The sequence below is a fragment of the Protopterus annectens genome, chromosome 17.part0 (assembly GCF_019279795.1).
Source record: "Protopterus annectens isolate FY-2018-M chromosome 17.part0, PAN1.0, whole genome shotgun sequence".
Classification (NCBI taxonomy): domain Eukaryota; kingdom Metazoa; phylum Chordata; order Ceratodontiformes; family Protopteridae; genus Protopterus; species Protopterus annectens.
This window is the reverse complement of record NC_056751.1, coordinates 53,417,344-53,436,163: the sequence shown is the minus strand read 5'-3', so window position 1 is coordinate 53,436,163 and position 18,820 is coordinate 53,417,344. Positions and strand designations below refer to the sequence as shown.

Sequence of the window (18,820 nt, the reverse complement as noted above, 5' to 3'; positions counted from 1 at the left end):
ATATTTAGGCAAGGGGTGTGTGGGGGGCACAGCCCCCCACGTGGGGGTGCAGGGGGGCTTGCCCACCTGCCTACGGCATTTAGTTTTTTATTACGTTATTCGATTGTTTTTACTTAATTGAGCAATAAAGTTAGACCTTTATTGATTCAATTAAGTAAACTTTCGATAACGTTATACAGACGCTGTTTTAAGGACCACTTATGAGGCATCAGTATCACCCTGCTGAGTCTGTCCGCTATCACGTTGGATTTCCCTGGGATATGCATTGCTACCAGAAAGCGTTGGGAAGATGTTGCCCATTGCCATACTCTGAGCGCCTCTCGGCAAAAGGGGTAAGATCTGGTTCCTCCTTGCTCGTTTATGTATCAGACCACCGACATGTTGTTGGTCTGAATTGCAATTGTTCCTAGCACAAGAGAGTCCTGAAGTGCCTGCAACGCCAACAGCACTGCTCTCACCTCTAGGACATTGATGTGCAAATGGGCCTTGTGTTCCTGCCAGGTGCCTTGGACCGTCCTCCCCAGATAATACCCCCCACCCTTGTTCAGTTTGCCCATACATTAGTAGGTTTTTTGAAAGAATTAATGGTCACAAATTTAGACCAGTAGCAGAATATACATGCAATACAATGGGGGTAGTGTATGCACTTAAGTGTTCCTGCAATCTTTTTTATGTTGGTGAAAGTAAGAGGTCTTTTAGGGTTAGATTCCAGGAACATATTCAAGATATAAAAAATAAGAGAAGAAAGTCCTATTGCTTGTCATTTTTATTCTGTGCATGGGGGAGTTTATACAGAGTTAAGAGGTTGCATTTTGGAACAAGTCAAAGCTGCTAATGTTACTTGTTTAAAAAACAGGCTGCTGTGTAAAGATACTGTTTTTATTTTAAAATATAATACCATGACACCTGCTGACCTGAATCAGAAATGCAACTGGAAATATCTCCTGTGATGTAATAATTTTACTGAATAATCGTTTTATGACTTAACTGAGGTTGTTAAGGTGTGCCTTTTTTTACTGGTATAATCTCCTGGAAGGCTGATGGCCGAGGTGCTAGAGATTTTGTGAGTTCATTAAAAGATAGAAATTTTCACTGGTTTTAGTCGTTTTTGTGTCTTTTTCCTTGGTGCTTGGTGGTTTTGAATGGTTTTGAATGCCCCCCCCCCATCTGGAAGGCATCCGTGGTAACGGTTGCCACAGGCTGTTGTGGGAAAAAGGGTCGACCTGCCATTGCATGACTGGAAAGAAGCCACCATCGTAGGTCTCTCTTGCAAGATTCCGTAATCCTGATTTGTAGGACGTGGGAAGTTGTTGTAATGACCATTTAGAGAATAGGGGGCCACTAACGAATATATACATGTGAGCTAAGGGAACCAGGGTTATCGCTGCTGCCATGGTTCCTAGGACTTTTAGAACTGTTCTTGCCTTCATTCTGGTCTTTGACAGAAGATTGGAAGTTTGTTGTCGGAGTAGAGAAACTCTCTCTGCAGGTAGTTTTGCCATCATAGTGACTGTGTGTAGATCTGCTCCTATACAGGAAATATGTTGAGATGGCAACAAGGCAGATTTTTCTGAGTTTATCGTTATTCCCAGGTGGAAGCAAAGATGTAAGGTAGTGTCTCTTGCTTGCTGTAGTAAATGCTTGTTGGTGGCAGTTAGGAGCCAGTCATCTAGATATGGAAACACTCGGAATCTTAGCAGCCTCAGGAGAGCCGTGACTACTGCCATGCATTTGGTGAACACTCTGGGGGGGGTGTAGTGAGACCAAAGGGCAGAGCTTGAAACTGGTAAGGACTGGCTCCCAGCTGGAAGTGCAAATGACTCCTTGATGGCCTGTCCATTTTATGTGGTAGTACGTATCCTGGAGGTCTATAGAGCACATCCAATTTTTGACTGCAGTGTCACCATCCAGAACTTGGTCCGTTTTACAGATTTGTTTAATTTGCCGAGATCCAAGATGCGTCTCCAGTAACCTGTTCTTTTTGGCACTAAAAAGAATCTTGAGTAAGTTCCGGAGCCTATCTGGTCTGTGGGGACTGTTTGGATGACTCTTTTGTCTAGCAACTTTCGGACTTCTATAGTTGCTTGTTCCCTTTGACTGGGTGGAATGTCCAGGATGTTTCTTATGTATGGGCCAGGAAGAAAAAAGGGTATGGAGCAACCTCTGGATATTATGCTTTGTACCCATCTGTCTCTTGTTACTTATAGCCAGGTTTCTGGGTACAAAGATAAAATCGATCCCCAAATGCCACCAGGGGTGGACAGGTGGGTCTCCCTTCAGGAGTGCTGGAAGGGCTTACCACGAAAGGAATCGCGGTCGCCCTGGTTTTGCGGACCCCCCTCTGCCGCAAGGATGACATCTGCCATTATTAATTTCCCCTCTACCCCTGGGGAAAGATTCATCGCGTGCGTTTTGAAAAACTCCCTGGGAGTTTGAGCCACACCCCCCCTGACCTTTGGGATAGGGTCTTGAAAGTATGGAAAAAATGCACTCCAATGGCAGAGAGAGTTTTTCCTTCCTGCTCACATCTGGTGAGTGTGTCTTTAACCTTTGGTCCAAAGAGTGAGGAACCATTGAAAGGGGCGTTGACAAATGTAGACAAAGGGTTCTGCAAAATTATACAAGCGCATCTAAGAGCGTCTCCTTAGGGAAACTCCTGAACCCACTGCCCTACTTGCTCCATCTGCTGCATATGAGAGGAGTCACATGGAGGTGTTCACTACTGAATTTAAGATGGATAGCTAAGAGGCTACCTTATTAGAGGCCTCTGCAGCTAGTGAACTTTGAAGAGCATCTCCTAGCTCATTTAGGAGATCTCTATGATGTCTTGTAAAATGTGTCAAGTAATTCAGCGATCCGAGTGTAAAAGCCGCTGAAGAAAAGATGCGCTTCCTATATCTGACCATCGTACGAGAGTCCTCGTTCAGTGGATGAACAGATGAGGATGCCTCGGAAAGTTCCTTCTTGGTGTCTGCTGACACCACCATAACATCTACAGGAATGCCCTTAGAAAGAAAAAGTTTGTCATCTGGGGCTGTAATAAATTTGTTAGGTCTCCGAGGGACTGGTTCCATTGCATCTGGAGACTTCCACGCCTTTTGACTAACTAGTGGCTGTAGGGTAACATCCAAAGGCCTTCAGGTACTCTGGCTCCTCCTCAGAAGGGTTGATGGACTTTCAGTCACCTCTTTCCTTAAGGATTTCGAGGCTATTTGCAAAGCAGATATCCTCAGAGGGCGACCGTTGGGACCCTTCCGATTCCTCGAGGTCAGTGTCAGGAGTAAGAGACTCAGGGGAGTCTATATGCTTTCTGTGGGCCCTCTTCAGAAGGGTATTCTGGAGAGGTTTCAGAAGAATGTTGTTCACCAGATGGGTTACCCCTGAGGGCTAGAATCTCCTCTGTCCTGTGGTTGAGGAGGCGCATAGACAGCTTACAGGGAAAAATGTCAGAACCCCTTGTGTAGAGCTGTATGAGAAGACAGCACACTCATCAGTTTGAGAGCCCCTCTCCCTTGATCAGATGGCACCGAGGATGTCGGAGCAGACAACGGGTCCGAAAGCCCCACAGTGGGTCTCATAACCAAATCATTTATCACTATCGGTTCTAGGCATTTCAACTCCAATATTCCAGATTGGCTCAGAGGAAGAATCAAAGTGGATGAAAAGGTCTTTGCTGGTTCCAAAACTGGCTGGGCTGGAGCCGATAGGAGTTTTGCCAGCGCCAGCATCTTCAACAGTCTACACACCACCTTATCCACATCGTCGTCCTAAAGGCTTCTGGAGGACCTAGAGGAAAGGGTTGGTGAGCCAGATCTTTGTGATATAGGTGATCTCAATGTAGGGTAGACAGTTCAGAGGACCAGCTCCGACTTTGTACTTTTCAGTTCAGAGTTCTTTGGCACCAATGAAGGAGACTTTTCGGACCCAGATCTCTTCGGATCCAAAGAAGTTATTTTTGGTATCTTCTCTGGTGGCTCCAAATGGCCTGAAGAAGATGAGGAACGTCTTTTTTCAGGTCTCTCAGGTTTTGAAGAAGGTGACAAGGAAGATGATTTGGACTTGCTGGAGGTGCTCTGACCTTCTAAAGCCTCAGAGAAAGGGGTCTTTAGAAGTCCTCTCACTATTAATTTAATTTATTTTTCCTCTCTTGTAAAACCCTAGAGCTAAACGAGTGGATGGGAAATAGAAAATTCACCCCGAGGATCACTCCAGTGGCTCTACAAGACAGAGGATCACTCCAGTGGCTCTACAAGACAGAGGCACTGGAAACTAAGGTCAGGTGGCACAATACCAGGGTAATCCTATGGGCTATGCTTGTAAAGGCTCCAGGGCCATTAGCCTAGTACACACCTATGAATAGCCCCAAGACAGTAAATACATGCACTATTGTCTGTTGGTTATGGACATTTGGGAGCACTTTTGGCATTTTTGAAGCCAGATGGTTTTGTCTTGTTTTGTTCCTTAGACATTATGCTTAGCGAAAGACTAAGAGAAAACACACAACTAGTTTGGTAACTGTTTAACTGTGTACAAATATCAAAAAACGAATCACGCTAAGATTATACATCTTAAATCACACACACCAAGACTATATATCTAAAACACAGCACACAGTAATAGACTATAGAGTAATAATATATAAACAACAACACACAGAGAAAATACAGAGGGAAGCAAGTTAGCTCTGCCCTCAATTAAACGGGCGCTCGGCCATCTAACTTAAATGGGCACAAGCTAAGCTAACTATCGAGCCAAGTAGAAAAATACAGCTGAGCAAAGGTTTGACACACTTCTAAATTAAACAGTGTGGAAAGGAAAGGCTTAAGTGAACCCTAAACGTGGGGTGAAAAGTTAGTACCGGATAGGGAACAAGGCTTGATGAGAAACAATGGCCAAACTTCAAATCCAACAGCGGATAAATGTTATAAACTGTAATATCTTAAAGAGAAACACTACTAGGTATATATCTAACTATACTATGCTACACTAATGAAAAAAAACTTAGGAGAAATAGGAAAAAATTAGTAAAATATCCAAACTTAGCCACGGTCAATATGAAAAAACCTCCAATCTGTTTAGCAGCAAACTTCCCAGTGCATGATGGGATAGGGATTCAGCCACGAGTCAACTGGAAGACTTTGAGCTTTAGTACACAGCCGGTTCCGAACCCAACCAATATGAATGAGGGCGAGATAAGACAATATAACATCAAATATTATATTACATAGAATTTAGAATTCTGATTAATGTCAAACATGTCAGTGCAAGCAAGTACTACTTTTTCTTCAGTGTAAGTACAGAACATGGCAATTGGGCATTTCACTCCTGTTGTCACATGGTCTAGGGTAACTTGTTGAAAGTAAGTCTACAGGATGGACAAACTAGCTGAACGTTTAGTCAAATATTTCACTAGGAGACTTAGAATTTTTTGCATTTTTGGATGATGAAGTCCCCCCCCCCCATATCCCATGCAAATGTCTGCATCCTAAGAATCCTTATTACTTACTATAATCAATGATGGCAACACTGTACCTTGAGATAAGAAGTAACCCTCACCTTCTGGCTGATTTGTAGAAAATTAAAATTAGACTGTATGGCGCTCAGTCAAATGAGTGACTTCCCACTCTCATGCAGTAAAACTGTCTAAGATCGTTTCAATTTAGCACAAGCAGTACAAATTTTTAACTCATGGGATGGGTACTGATGTCCATTTGGAAGAATATATGGGATTACCTTTGCCCCCATGTAAGTATATATTCGATTTATATGTTAATGCTTACAAATTTAAAGTATATGGAGCATCTTATCTAAAATTATGAACAAACCTTGTTATACACTGTAGCATAAGTGATCTGCTGTACTTTCGTTTTTCAATATGATAAATAAAATATATTAAAAATTCAGCACAGGCTCAAACACCAACTTCCAAAGACAGGAGCCATTCTGCACAACTTTCAAACACTGCTTTGTGAGAAAAAAAAAACAACTAGGTGATATCACATGGTAAAAAAAGCCCAAGATAAAAGTTAAGTATGTTAGAAAGAGGCATTTTCTTTCAAGTATTTTACATTCTTAATTCATCCTTCTGACTTATTTTTCAGCTCTGGTGGGTACATAATAGTAGTGCTAGTTGTGACATTAGGAACTGGGAAGCTTGGAGGCATATACTTGGTTACATTTTAACATGTTTTAAATATGCCTTCAGTCTTAAACCACTGTTTCTGGCTGAATGGCTCAAACAAAATACACAGATGGTATTACTGTGATACTAAATGTTTGTCACAAGAAAGTTGGAAGCATCTTATTGTTTGTTGTGCTCTTTCCAATACTTTGAAATTTAAACCATTTGAAATTTTGGAGGAAAAAAAAAACAGGAATATTTCAGAATGCTGTAAATTGAATAATCAGGATGCCTAGGAAATATGACTAAGTTGGTTGATATGGCACTTACCGACTTATTTAACAGGTTTTAGAACTATACAACAGCATTTACAGGGATTTTAGTTTTACGTGTGATTTGTAGTGGAACATTTTCTGATGCATTTAATTATAATTATACATGCTATTTTAAAATAATTTTATTACATAAATTAAACGTTCATTTTAAGTCATTGTGCTTCAGTTATTAGCCTAATCACTCTTCATTTACATAGTATGCTGAATGCATCCTCCTATTTTTTTTTTTAATTTTTCAGATGCTCAGTTACTTGTTGGTATTTTTTAAGACATTAAAGTTAAACACAAAGCCCTTACTGTTAACTAATTATTTTACTTATTTTTGTAGTATTTTATAGCAAACTTAAATATTTGATGATCCACAGTAAAAATGTTAACCACCTTGTTTAGAACAGAAAAAAAATATCGAAAGTACAAATAAAAAAAATATACGAGACTGTGCTTCTGTTGCTCTGTATCACGTATACAGGATTAGACTACTGTACCATGTTTAATACCAAACATTTTAACTCAACCCCACTCTGCAAAATAAGTGGACGAAAGGGAGCAAATAACCAAACTCAATTTGTTAACTGGCTTAGGCTGCAGAAATAGCGATAATCTGAATAAAAATTATGGTGAAGAATTCAAGTCTTCATCCAAAACCTATCACTCTACTATCAAAGAAGCCCGCCATAAACTAGTTTCCAAACTCCTACAATGTTTATTTGCATTACTGCTGTTGAGTGGTTAACAGAAGTCATTTACTCACTTCCGGGCATAAATTAACAGTCCAAAACTGACAAGAATTACAAGCAGGTAAACATTGGTGGCTTCATTCCAGGCTTCATGGACAGAGTAATCAATTGTTCCATCTTCGGCCATAACTTCATAGTTTCTCACACCTGCAAAGTAAAGCGAAATACATAACATCAAATGTCGCAGTACAGTATAAAATGATTGCAAAGTACACAGCCTACTGCAAACACAACACAGACAAAAGTATCACAGCCCGTAATGCTAAGGCATAAATAAGTTATCCTTATAATTTCTGAAATAATGGATGGATGTTTGGTGTGTAATGCATTTTTTCAAAGATCATTATCAGTATAGCATGAGAGTTCAAGTACGTTAAAACTGCTGGTACTGTATTAGTGTATAATTTCATGCAAAATGAACACTTAACCCAGTAAATTCAGTGTACAAAACTTATTTTTCATGGGTGACCTGGGAAAGTACAGTTGTGTAAAATCTTATCACATCAGTAGATGTCCCTCTCTTCACTGTTGCAGTATTCTTTACAAGAGGAATTCCCTGCCAAGGGTAGCCCAACATCCAGCCAGCATACCCAAGCCTTAGATTTTATAGACGCTGTACATCACGCTTATGCTCCCCACTCAAGGTGTAGGGCATAACTGTGACGTACATCCTTACATACCTCAGAAATGAAAAGTGCCAGGAGGAACAATATTCCTAAGAACTAGAAGAAACATGTGTATCGAGAAGGAGAAAAGAATTCCAGGCCAGGAACATAGAAGGAAAAGGGTAGAGCAGAAGGGAGAAGGAGGGAGGGAGCGAATACTGCAACAGTGAAGAGAAGGACATCTAGTATAATTACTATTATGGTAAGATTTTTAACAAGTATGCTATGTCTTTCCATATCACTGTTGCAGTATTTTTTACAAAAGGGAGAGTACAAAAGCTCAAGAGGAAACTTGGGAGGAGGATGGCACAGAGGAGACTTCTGGAGAACCATACAGAATAGCTCTGGCAAAGCCAGCTCTTGCTCTGGAAACATCCAATTTGTAATGCTTAGTGAAGGTATGGACAGAAGTCCAAGTAGCAGCCTCCAACAATGGAACTGTTATCCAATCCTTTGAAAAATTCACCAGAGGAAACAACAGCTCTAGTAGAATTAGCCTTTACAGAGGTAAAAAGACATTTTTCATGAAAGGAACAACAAAAAGAAATTGTCTTTGAGATCTAGGAGGATATGGTTTGCTTAGAAACAGCCAAACCTCAAATTTTTCGAATGGCCTTAGTCTTATTCAAATAATATCAGAGCTGTCCATGCATATCCAAACTGAAAGACCTTCTCACTAGCAGACTGTGGAGAAGAAAAAAGGACAGCAAATTAACAGACTGATTAAGAGACAATTAATTAACCAACTTGGGCATAAAAGGATTAGGATGAAGACACCCTAGCCCTATGAAAAACTAAGAAACAAGGAACTGCCATTAGCTTGTGTAACGGCCAAAGGAAGAACAGTCTCCCAAGTAGAAAGCTGCATGGAAGCTCAAGCTGCAAGCTCAAAAGTAGTTTGACTCAAAAGAACAAAACTGAAGCCCCAGAAAGGTGGAATAGGCTTCTCAGGAGGCCTGATATAAAGGATGCCTTAAGAAATTGTTTGACCTCAAACCTAGAGGCAAAAGGCAATGACAGAAGTGAGGTATTTGGTCAATACCCTTGGGGCAGGAGAAAGGTCAAAGGAGTCGTCAATGGCAGACGATCAGAAATAGTTGAAAGATGGAGCAATTCACACAAATAAGACTGAACCAGAGGGATACCCACAGAAAATGGATCCTGGTTACGAGAAAGGCACCAGACAGACAATCTCTTCCATTTGGACAAATATGACTTTCTGGTAGTGGGTTTACTGGCCTCCTGCAGAACCCTAATCATGTCCTCAGAAAAAAAGGTGCCTAAAAGGGATCAAAATCCTATCAACTACAGTATCAGTTGAAGAGTGGACAAGTAGTTATGGATTAGCGACCCCGTGTCTTGTGTGAGAAGGTCCACCCTGTGAGGTAACCTGAGGTGATTGCCCCTGGCTAGGTGACGAAGAAAGGGGAACCAATGCTATCTGGGCCAAAAGGGAGTCACCAGCAAGATCTTGGGGGAAGTCTTGCTTTATCTTACACAGGACCTTCAAAATCAGAGGTAAGGGAGAGAAAGCATAGAGAAACATCCCCTTCCAAGGGAAAGCTAGGACATCCGCCTTCCAAGCCAGAGGGCTTGAGACTCTGATGCAAAAAAGAGAAACTTGTCTGTTCAAAGGGGAGGCAAAAAGACCTACATGTGGGAGTACCCCACTGATGGACAATGTCCAGAAACACATCTTTGACCCTGGACCTTAAGGGAATTGAAGGAAGCTCCCAATCCCCTGTCCAAGGCATCTTGAAAAAGATCCTGACAGGGGACTAGGGGTTGAAAAGAAGTTCCGCATTGAGGGAAAGCTGATGAATCCACCACTGAAACTAGAGTTTGAGGCATGGAAGGAAACGAACTAGAAAATCCAGTGGATGACAGTGTTGAAGCCACACTGACTTTAGGAACCACTGCAATTTTCTCATATGGAGTCTGGCTAGAGGGACCACTGGAATGGTGGAGGCCACGAATCCTAGCACCCTGAGAAAATCCCTGGCCGTGACTGAAGCCAGTGGTGGAAGAAGGGATGGAAAAAAAGGTGATGAGAGATCCTTGGGTGGAGGCAGGGATGCCAGCATGGGAGTGATCTGGATGCTGCAACCGAAAAATACATGATCCTGAGAAGGAACCAGGACTGACTTCTGAAATGTTATGGTGAACCCCAGACACTATAAGAAACAAACCATAAACTGGAGGTGCTGAAGGGGATGAAGCCTGAATGAGTAGGTCGTCCAGATAAGGAAAGATCTGGACCCCTCTCATCCTGCAAAAGGCATTGACAGGAGTGAGCAATTTGGTAAATACCCTTGGGGCAGGAAAAGGCTAAAGGGCAAAGAAGAGAACTGAAAATGTGAGGAAGAAACAGAGAAATGTAAAAACTTCCTGAAAGGGAGCTGAATACGAATATAAAGATAATATCCCTGGATCTGAAGGATGCCCAAGAAAGCTTGGGGAAGAAGAGAGAACAGGGGTTTGAAGGGACAGCATCTGAAAGGAAGAAACCTTCAAAAAGGTATTAAGCTGAGAAAGATCCAGAATGGGCCTCCAGGTGCCTTCCTTCCTGGGAACCAGAAACATCCAACATTAAAAAACACAACACACCTTTCCCTTCTTTTTTCTACTAATTGCTTTTCTGGCAGCCACCATAATTAGACTCAGCAAGGCCTTACTACGTCTGGGCAATTCCGATTCTGTATCACAGCTTAAAAAATTAATTTCCTCAGTTAAACCAGTTTGCTCACCCAGTACTTCTGATAGAGAATTCTGACAGAGCAGTCTGCAGGTAATTTTTCATGTCTGCCAACTCATTACACGGCCAGAAAATATGTTTCCAATTACCTTTTTCTTCCTCATCACACCTCCAACATTTGCTAGCTACCAGAGAAAAAATTCTTTGGAGTCTACTTGGGGTATAAAAATGGATTACCTTCAGTTGATTGAACTGTCAAAATGCCAAACATTATCAGGCCGAGACCATATAACCGAAATTAAAGTGTTGTTGTCTTTTGGCTTTTCCCAGTTAGGGGTCGCCACAGCAGAACTCCGGTCCGCTAATGATTGGCAGTAGATTTTCACGAATGCCAAGGTGCCAGCTCGACGTTCAACCAAGACACACCCATTTATGCATGTCTTTCGAACAGCCACCCAACCGCGGGGAGGACATGCAGACTCCACACAGAAGGCACTCCCCGCACTCCAGCCGAGAATCGAACGGGAGAATCTCTTGCTGTGAGGCAACAACACTACTGCTGCACCACCGCAGATGTCCGAAGTTCGAAATTAAAATAAAAACAAAAAACTCCTGTTAATTACATACATCAACTCTGAGATCGCACTACATTGATGAAAATGGCAAATTTCCCTTCCGCAAGGGCCAACTTTCTCCATTCACTCTGTTCAACTTCCAAAATGTCAGTTATATTAGGACATATAACGTTTTGCATTTTGGCAGTTCGATCAACTGAAGGGAATCCATACAAATACCTATGTAAAACACTTCCAAGCAAAAATCCTAAATCTTCTAGACTTTGTTGCACATTTGGGAGATACGCATATATTCCCCCATTGTTTCTTTGTGAATTGTTTATCTGAATTCTCTTCCTAATCCTTTCAAACATGCTCTGATACTTGTATAACTTATAATTATGCAAAAAAAAAAAAAAAAAGGAAAATAAACGGTTATACAACTAGAGGCTAAAACAGATTTTATTAAACTTTAGTGCCTCGGCATAAGTTTTCAAGGAGTGATATATGTTCTACTCATTATTCCTTTTTTAACAGCAGCTTCTGTTGTAGATTCTACTAAAAACTCAACCAGTGCCGGTCTTTCACTCAATCTCCCCATTTCTTTCTCTTTACCTACACTCTGATATCAGTCCTCGATAGGGAAGGCAATCTCTGGCCTGTAGTCCAAATAAATTCTTGGCCTCTTCCCATTCTGTTATCTTTCCTCCTCTAATTATTTGCCCCCGATACCTTGGTTCTTCTGCCAGTTTGTGCAAGGGGTGTCAGAAAGGAGATGCAGAGAAACTGCCAACCAGGCTATCTGGAATTTTGTAAATTATATGTCATTTGTGAATATCGACAAGATTCATATGCTTGTGTTACAAATGTATTAGAATTGTATGCTATGTGTATATCAAACTGCTGGTACAGAAGTGTGTGGTGAACAGGGTTTGTACAGTACTGAGCTTAGAAGTGTGACCACAGTGTACCCTGCTGGATTAGAACAGAAATGTATACACGCTATTGTAACGGTTTAGATATATATATTTTAACAATGGAAATTGGAACACAGGAGGTTAATTTCAGAAAAACAAATGAACACTGAAATTACTTTATGACACCCAGAGACAGGATGCCTATACTAGGGAGCTCTCTGTGTTATCTTGGAAGAGAAATAATTACTAGGCTTGAGATGTGAAAGTGTTTATTGTTTTAAGACTTTCAGGATCTGCCTTAGATCTAAGGAAAAAAAACGTGTTTTCAGGGATAAATGCTGTTGTTATTTGCCTGGGAACTGAAGTCAGATGACAAGAAATGTCAAGTATCCCAGCAGTAATATTTGGGAAGTCTCAGAGAGATGGCATTTTGTATTTGTCTTTGACCTGATAAGAACATCTACTCAGCACACCTGCCTACTTGCTTTGTAAGTCTAGGGAACAGTATAATTCTTTTAGATATAGTCAGGAATATAGCAGAGCTTAATTTAGATGTTTTTCTTTATTTAAAATCAAGACTGTCCTGCAATACTGATTTAAACATTTCCTGTGATTTTGAACTCTGATGTAACTGTTATTATATACTGGGTATTTTCTTGTTCTTTTATTATTTATAATGAAATAGATTTAAACCTTTCATTGTGGCTGATATTTGTGAGACATACTTATGTTCTGAGAGTACTTGCATATTTGGTGACATTGTGGTCCACTCCTAATAGCCTTGCTCTTGGTCAAAACTACCATTTGGATTAATAGTAACATTACACAGTAAGATTGGACACCCTTTGTTAAGGCCCTTAAAGTAGCTGATAAGGACGTGGCCAGTGGCAGTGACAACTACCTTATAGTCTTGGCAAAAGGGAGCATAGCTAGTAAACTCGTGCCAGCCTTTCCCAGGTGTGTGTGTAATTACATAAATCAAACCTCGTGTGTGTGTGTGTGTGTGTGTGTGTGTGTGTTACCTGGGCAGGAACACTAGGCACTGGTTGGACAGAGAGAGTGCTGGAGGTCTTGGCTTGCCCACTCAGCTGAGATCTCAACTCTATAGCTGTGCCAGTGGGGAGGCTAACTGGGGATCTGGAGAAAGAGGGAGAAAAAAGCCCCAGACTGACTGGTCTCTGTGTGTTCTTAAGGGAAACTGCACTTTATGCAGAGAGCTGCATCTGGAAATACTGGGTGTATGCTTGTCATCCTCCCAATGTACGCCCCCCACTGGTGCTAGTGGTGAGGACTGAGGCTCCTTAATTACCATTTCCAGTAGTGGGGTGTCACAGCGGCTATAACTTTAACTTTAATGGTGCCCTGGGCCTAAAGGCCAGGTCTGGAAAGAAAGATAGGACGGTATTCATGAAGAGGATGAGGGATGCCCAGAAAAGGAGGAGGGGATTTCCACACCATGAAGTATCTCTGGTGGATGATGGACAGAACCCAAAAGTCCTGAGTGACCCTTAACCAATTAGGAAGAGACAAGGACAGACAAAGGGAATGAGGAGCCAAACCTAGAGAAAGGGGAAGCAAACTGTCAGAAAGAACCTGGTTTGTCTTGAAAAGGAGGTTTCCGAGAAGCATGAGTCTAAGTAGACTTAGCAGGAAGTACATGCCTAGAACCAGTCTTTAACTTTAGGAGGAGGGTGAGGCTGTCTACATACAAAAGCAGATTTGGATGGATAATTCTTCTGGAACTTGGGGATAGGAGACACACAAATAAGTTTCAATTCCTGCAAAGCCTTGCCCTTGCCCTGGGGGACTTAAAAAGCGCAGTAGCAGCAGAATCAAAACAGGTTCCTGTTATTAAGAGGATATTATGGCTAAATTGTTGGATGCTCATCAGGTAAGGGCTGGAGACAAAGCCAAGAGCAAGGTCTCAAAACAGAAACAAAGGCAGTAGCCTTACAGGAAGCATCAGCTGCAGCATTACTACATTTAATAGAGTAGTGAGCCACTTGAGAGGTAGAACCCAGTAAAGAAAGGGCTGAGAACCTCCCTTCTGAATCAGGAAGTTCAGAGATTACTTGAAAAGCTTGAGACAGAAGGGCTATAACATACCTGGTCATATCAGTCTGGTAATTAATAGCCCCCAAACACAGGGTGGGAGCAATATATATATATATATATATATTTTTTTTTTTTCTCTAAACATTCCATAGCTCTACTGTCCTTGACTGAAGAAAGTAGTTTAGTAGATGGCAAACGTTCAGAAGATTTGTCATAAGAGACGGACACAACAGAAAGATCAGCAGGGCAACTGTACAAGAATGTACAATCAATCAAGTTTTTTAGGGCTGGTGGTTGAGAGTCAGGGGCCACAGAGGCTACTGAAAATGCATCTAGGACAGCCAAGACAGGAGAGGGCATCTAGGACAGCCAAGACAGGAGAGGAGGTACAGCAGAGGACTTAGGAGACTATTTGGAGGAGTTCATAATACCTCTTTTTATAATATCAATCTGGAGGATGGTCTCGTTTTAAATATTCCATCTTATGAGAAATAGTGTTCCCAAAGGAGAGTCACTCTAAGGAGGAGTCTGGAATGATAATCTAAGGAACATGGGATTTGACAGAGTATGCCAGTGTGTCTTCCTCAGAATTCAAATCCTCTTCAGATGACTCCTGCTCTCTGGGCCTCTTAAGGGGAGTAGAAGAGAAAGGATGAGCAGGCACATAAACTCCCTGAGGAGGCTTTAAGGCATTAAACAAACCCTGGGTAAAATCCTGCTATTCACGCTGGGGATCTTTAGTAGCAGGGGAAGTGTTTTTATTTTTCTGTTTTTCCTTCTGGGGAAAAGGCCACCCTAAAAACCCTAGGCGGTTCAGACCCTTGCCTACACTCAACCAACGTAGTGGGAATCTTCTCCTGAACAAGGATTTGCGGTATCCCCCTTGGTCCCTCAGAAATAATCAGCTGAGGTTCACCCAAAACATATGGGGTGGATGTTAGCAGAGTCTTGTGCAAGAAGTTGGACCCATGCCGGCCTCTGACAGGGACGGGGCAGAGGAATCCAATACAGCAACCGGGTGATTCTCTGGGCTTTCACAAGCCTCGAGAGAGACATCCAGGGGAGGTGGGAGGAACAGTCAAATCAAACATGAGTTTTTTTGCCTTTTTCTTGGCAGGCAGCTGACCTTCAGGATGGGAAGATTCAGCCACAGCACCTTGAACCAAAAATTTTAGATGGTGGTTCTACAGATAAAATCGAAAACGAGGAGAGAACTGCATACGGTCTTAAGGACAAACCACTTGGCAGACAGAACACTGCTTATGGCCATGAGAAGCACCCAAACAGAAAAGACACTGCTCGTGACTATCTTTAAGGGGAATCTGCCTACCACACGGACATTTTCCTTTTCCAGAGGACATATAAACTCAGTAAAAATAGATAAGAAGACACTCTAAGGGGGCATTTATCCAAAACATGGCTCGATAACCAGCACAGAAGAAGGAGCATTCATACAGACTATCAATGATGGCGTTTGGACTGGCTGCAAAGAAGTTCTGAGGTATGTATGCCTGTACATCACCTTTATGCCTTACCCCTTTCAGCACAAAGCATACGTGTGGCGTACAACTTTTATAAAATATAAGGCTTTGATATACTGGCCAGACATTGGGCTACCCTTGGCAGAGAATTCCTTTTGTAAAGAATACTACAACGGTGATGTGGAAAGACATCACTGGTTATGTGGCAAAAGAAGGCTGAAGGACTCAAACTATTCAGAAATAGAGCACAGTCTAAATCCTCTGCATTGACTGTCAGATATTCAGTGATCATGTATAGAAATACATAATAGTTAATGGGAGAGTGGCCTCTGGGTTATAAATAAATAAATAAACTTACTGTAATCATCACAGAATGGTAGGAACCAGTACATTGTGAAGCTCCCAGCCTGAAAGCAACCTAACCCAAAAAAGGGATGTTCACACTTTGTCGTGCATGTAAAATGCCATGTTGCAAAAAAAAAATTGTCTTAAACCAATCATACAATCTTCTTCCTCTTATAACATCCCTCTAAAGCAGGTATCAACAACCCTCCACACAAGGTAGCAAAAAGACATGGACAGCTCTCCCTTACTATATGGTCAAAGCTTATGGAATACATCCATCCGTCCTCATCCCCCTTTTTTCTCATTTTGCACATGGGGTCGGGGTGTCATTTCAAGAGTGACAATCATCTTGAGCCAAGATTTACACCTCTGAGTGGCTAGCCCTGCCAGAGTAGTTCATTCGTACTCACTCACATAAACGCTTGCACCTACGGCCAATTTAATGTGCCCAGTGCTGCATATGTCTTTGGAATGTGGGAGGAAAAAAACGCGATTTCAGGGAGGATATGCAGACTCTGCACAGAAGGCACCCCAGCCGAGAATCGAACTGGAGAACCTCTTGCTGTGAGGCGATAATGCAAAGCTTATGGAATACAATCTCGCAATATTTGTAAAACAAACCGTCTCCCCACTGTTAAATAACTCTTATTTGAATGTATATCAATACCGTGAAAGGAACAAACTGAAAGCTATGTAGTTACCATAATGATAGAGCTGTGTGTTGTCGCTGTCTGGTTCAACCTGTGTGTTATTGGATCCAACTCAGATCCAAGATCATCCATATCCTAAAACATTCCATCCCCTAGAGTTTCACCTCCTCTAGCCATAATCCCTCGCCTAAGATTTCCTCAGATAGAGAGAGTGTGCCCCTCTCTGCAAAAGCTTCCATCACAATGAAAAAAATAAATAAATAAAACCAGGACTCCATCATCCCATGACTGGCAGACAAGCCTACAAGGCAGGTGGCAGGTTGGAGGAAAGGTTGAACCAGACAAAAAGAGACAACACCGATTATGGCAAGTACATAACTTTCATATCCAATGTTATCGCTTCTGTTTGGGACAGAGTCCCAAGCCACGTAAAGCCTTAGGGAGGTCCTGTGAAAGCACATTGCACAATATGGTGGAACAAATGAGGCCCTAGACCTTGACTGAATGTCCAATTTGTAGTAGGACACAAATGTGAGAGGACCCACCCTAGTAAAAGCAGCACAAAAAGAAGTTATGTACTCACCATAACGCTCCATCTGAGTGGGTAACTTTATTTGTCTGCAACCTGTGGGTATCGGATCCGTCCTCGGATCCGAGCCGGCAGCTTTACCTAGCTAAACATCCGAGCTCCTAGCTCCTCCCCCTACCCATAACCCCCTGCTACACATCCCCCATCCTCAGATCAAGTTTGCCTATAGGGACTCCACAAGACCCTCGAAAGAAGCCAGTAACCTACTGCCCAACAGAATGGACAATCCTCTCCTTGGTTAAGAAGCACGAAACTGGTTAGGGGGAATGGAGTGGGGGGGGGGGGTCGGTTGCAGACAAATGAAGTTACCCACTCAGATGGAACATTATGGCGAGTACATAACTTCTTTATCTGAAGTTGTTAACTTCATTTGGTCTGCTACCTAGAAACCTTGGGCGGCCCTCAAGGAAGAATATTCCGAAGCACTGCAGAGCCAAAGGAAGCCGTACTAATGGAAATCATATCCAATTTATAATGGGAAATAAATGTATGAGAGGAGGACCAAGTAGCTGCTGAACATATGTCTATAGGGACTCTAGACCAGAACGCTGCAGAGGCAGCTATGGATCGGGTTGAACGAGCATGGATTCCCAAAGGTACCGATTTGTTCGAAGCCAAATAGGCTTGAATGATGCATTGTGAAATCCAGTTGGCTAATGTCACTTTGGTAATACTTACCCAAAGAAGACTTGGCAAAGGACACAATCAATTGGTCAGATTTACGGTTAGTCGCTGTCCTGTGCAAATAAAACCGCAGTTGATTATGCACATCCAATTTGTGTAGTGTGTATTCCCCTTTGTTCTGGAAATTGGGAAAAAAAAACACTGGCAGATTAATAGACTGATTAATATTCGACTCAGAGGCTACTTTAGGGAGGAAGGAAGGATTAGTCCTGAGAGAAACTCTGTCCTTATGAAATATTAGATAAGGGGGTTTCATACAGAGGGCTTGAAGCTCAGACACTCTTCCTGGCTGAAGTAACTGCAACCAGGAAGGCTGTTTTCCAAGATAAAAATTCAACTGAGCCGACGCGGCCGGTTCGAAAGGAGGGCCCGTCAAAGCCTGTAGGACCAGTGTTAAGTCCCATGGTGGGACCACAGATTTAACTGGCAGTTTTAACAGAAAAGCGCCTTTTAAAAAGGTTTTGCAAATCCTGGTGGAAGCCAGTGATCCTACATCATCCCCCACATGAAAATGAGAGATGGCTGCCAACTGTACTTTAACCGTAGATGCACTGGCTCCCTGATGAAAGATATGGGACAGAAATTCAAGAATCGTCGGGACAGGGACAGTAAAAGGGTCCAAGCCTCCGTCTTTGGCCCAAATGGAAAAACGTTTCCATTTACTACCGTAGATTTTTCTGGTAGAAGGTTAGTGTGCTGCTACCAGAATGGCTTTCACTGGTGACGAGATACCGGGAGTCCTTGCTATCAGCAGAACTGATCAACCAAGCCGTGAGCTTGAGGTCGCCCAGGTTTGGGGGTTGTAATCCCACAGGATGAGAAATTAGATCCGGAATGGGATCTAAGATCCAAGGAGGAACTACACTGTGAGACCGCAGGTAAGGTAACCAGATCTGGTGAGGCCAGAATGGGGCTATGAGGATTATTTTGCTCCCCAACCGATGGGCTTTCTGCAGGAACTTCGTCATGAGCAAAAGCGGGGGATAAGCATA

The 18,820-nt window shown here is 42.3% G+C and overlaps 1 protein-coding gene across 1 annotated transcript in view; it reads right to left on the bottom strand.

The window, feature by feature from the left end:
• SMIM19 (small integral membrane protein 19) overlaps positions 1-18,820 on the bottom strand; it is a 232,065-nt gene that overhangs the window by 172,968 nt on the left and 40,277 nt on the right. Inside the window, exon 2 of the mRNA XM_044059363.1 lies at positions 7,208-7,340. Within this exon, the coding sequence (XP_043915298.1) occupies positions 7,208-7,320 (113 nt within the window). The 5' untranslated portion in view covers positions 7,321-7,340. The remainder of the gene's footprint in view (positions 1-7,207; positions 7,341-18,820) is intronic.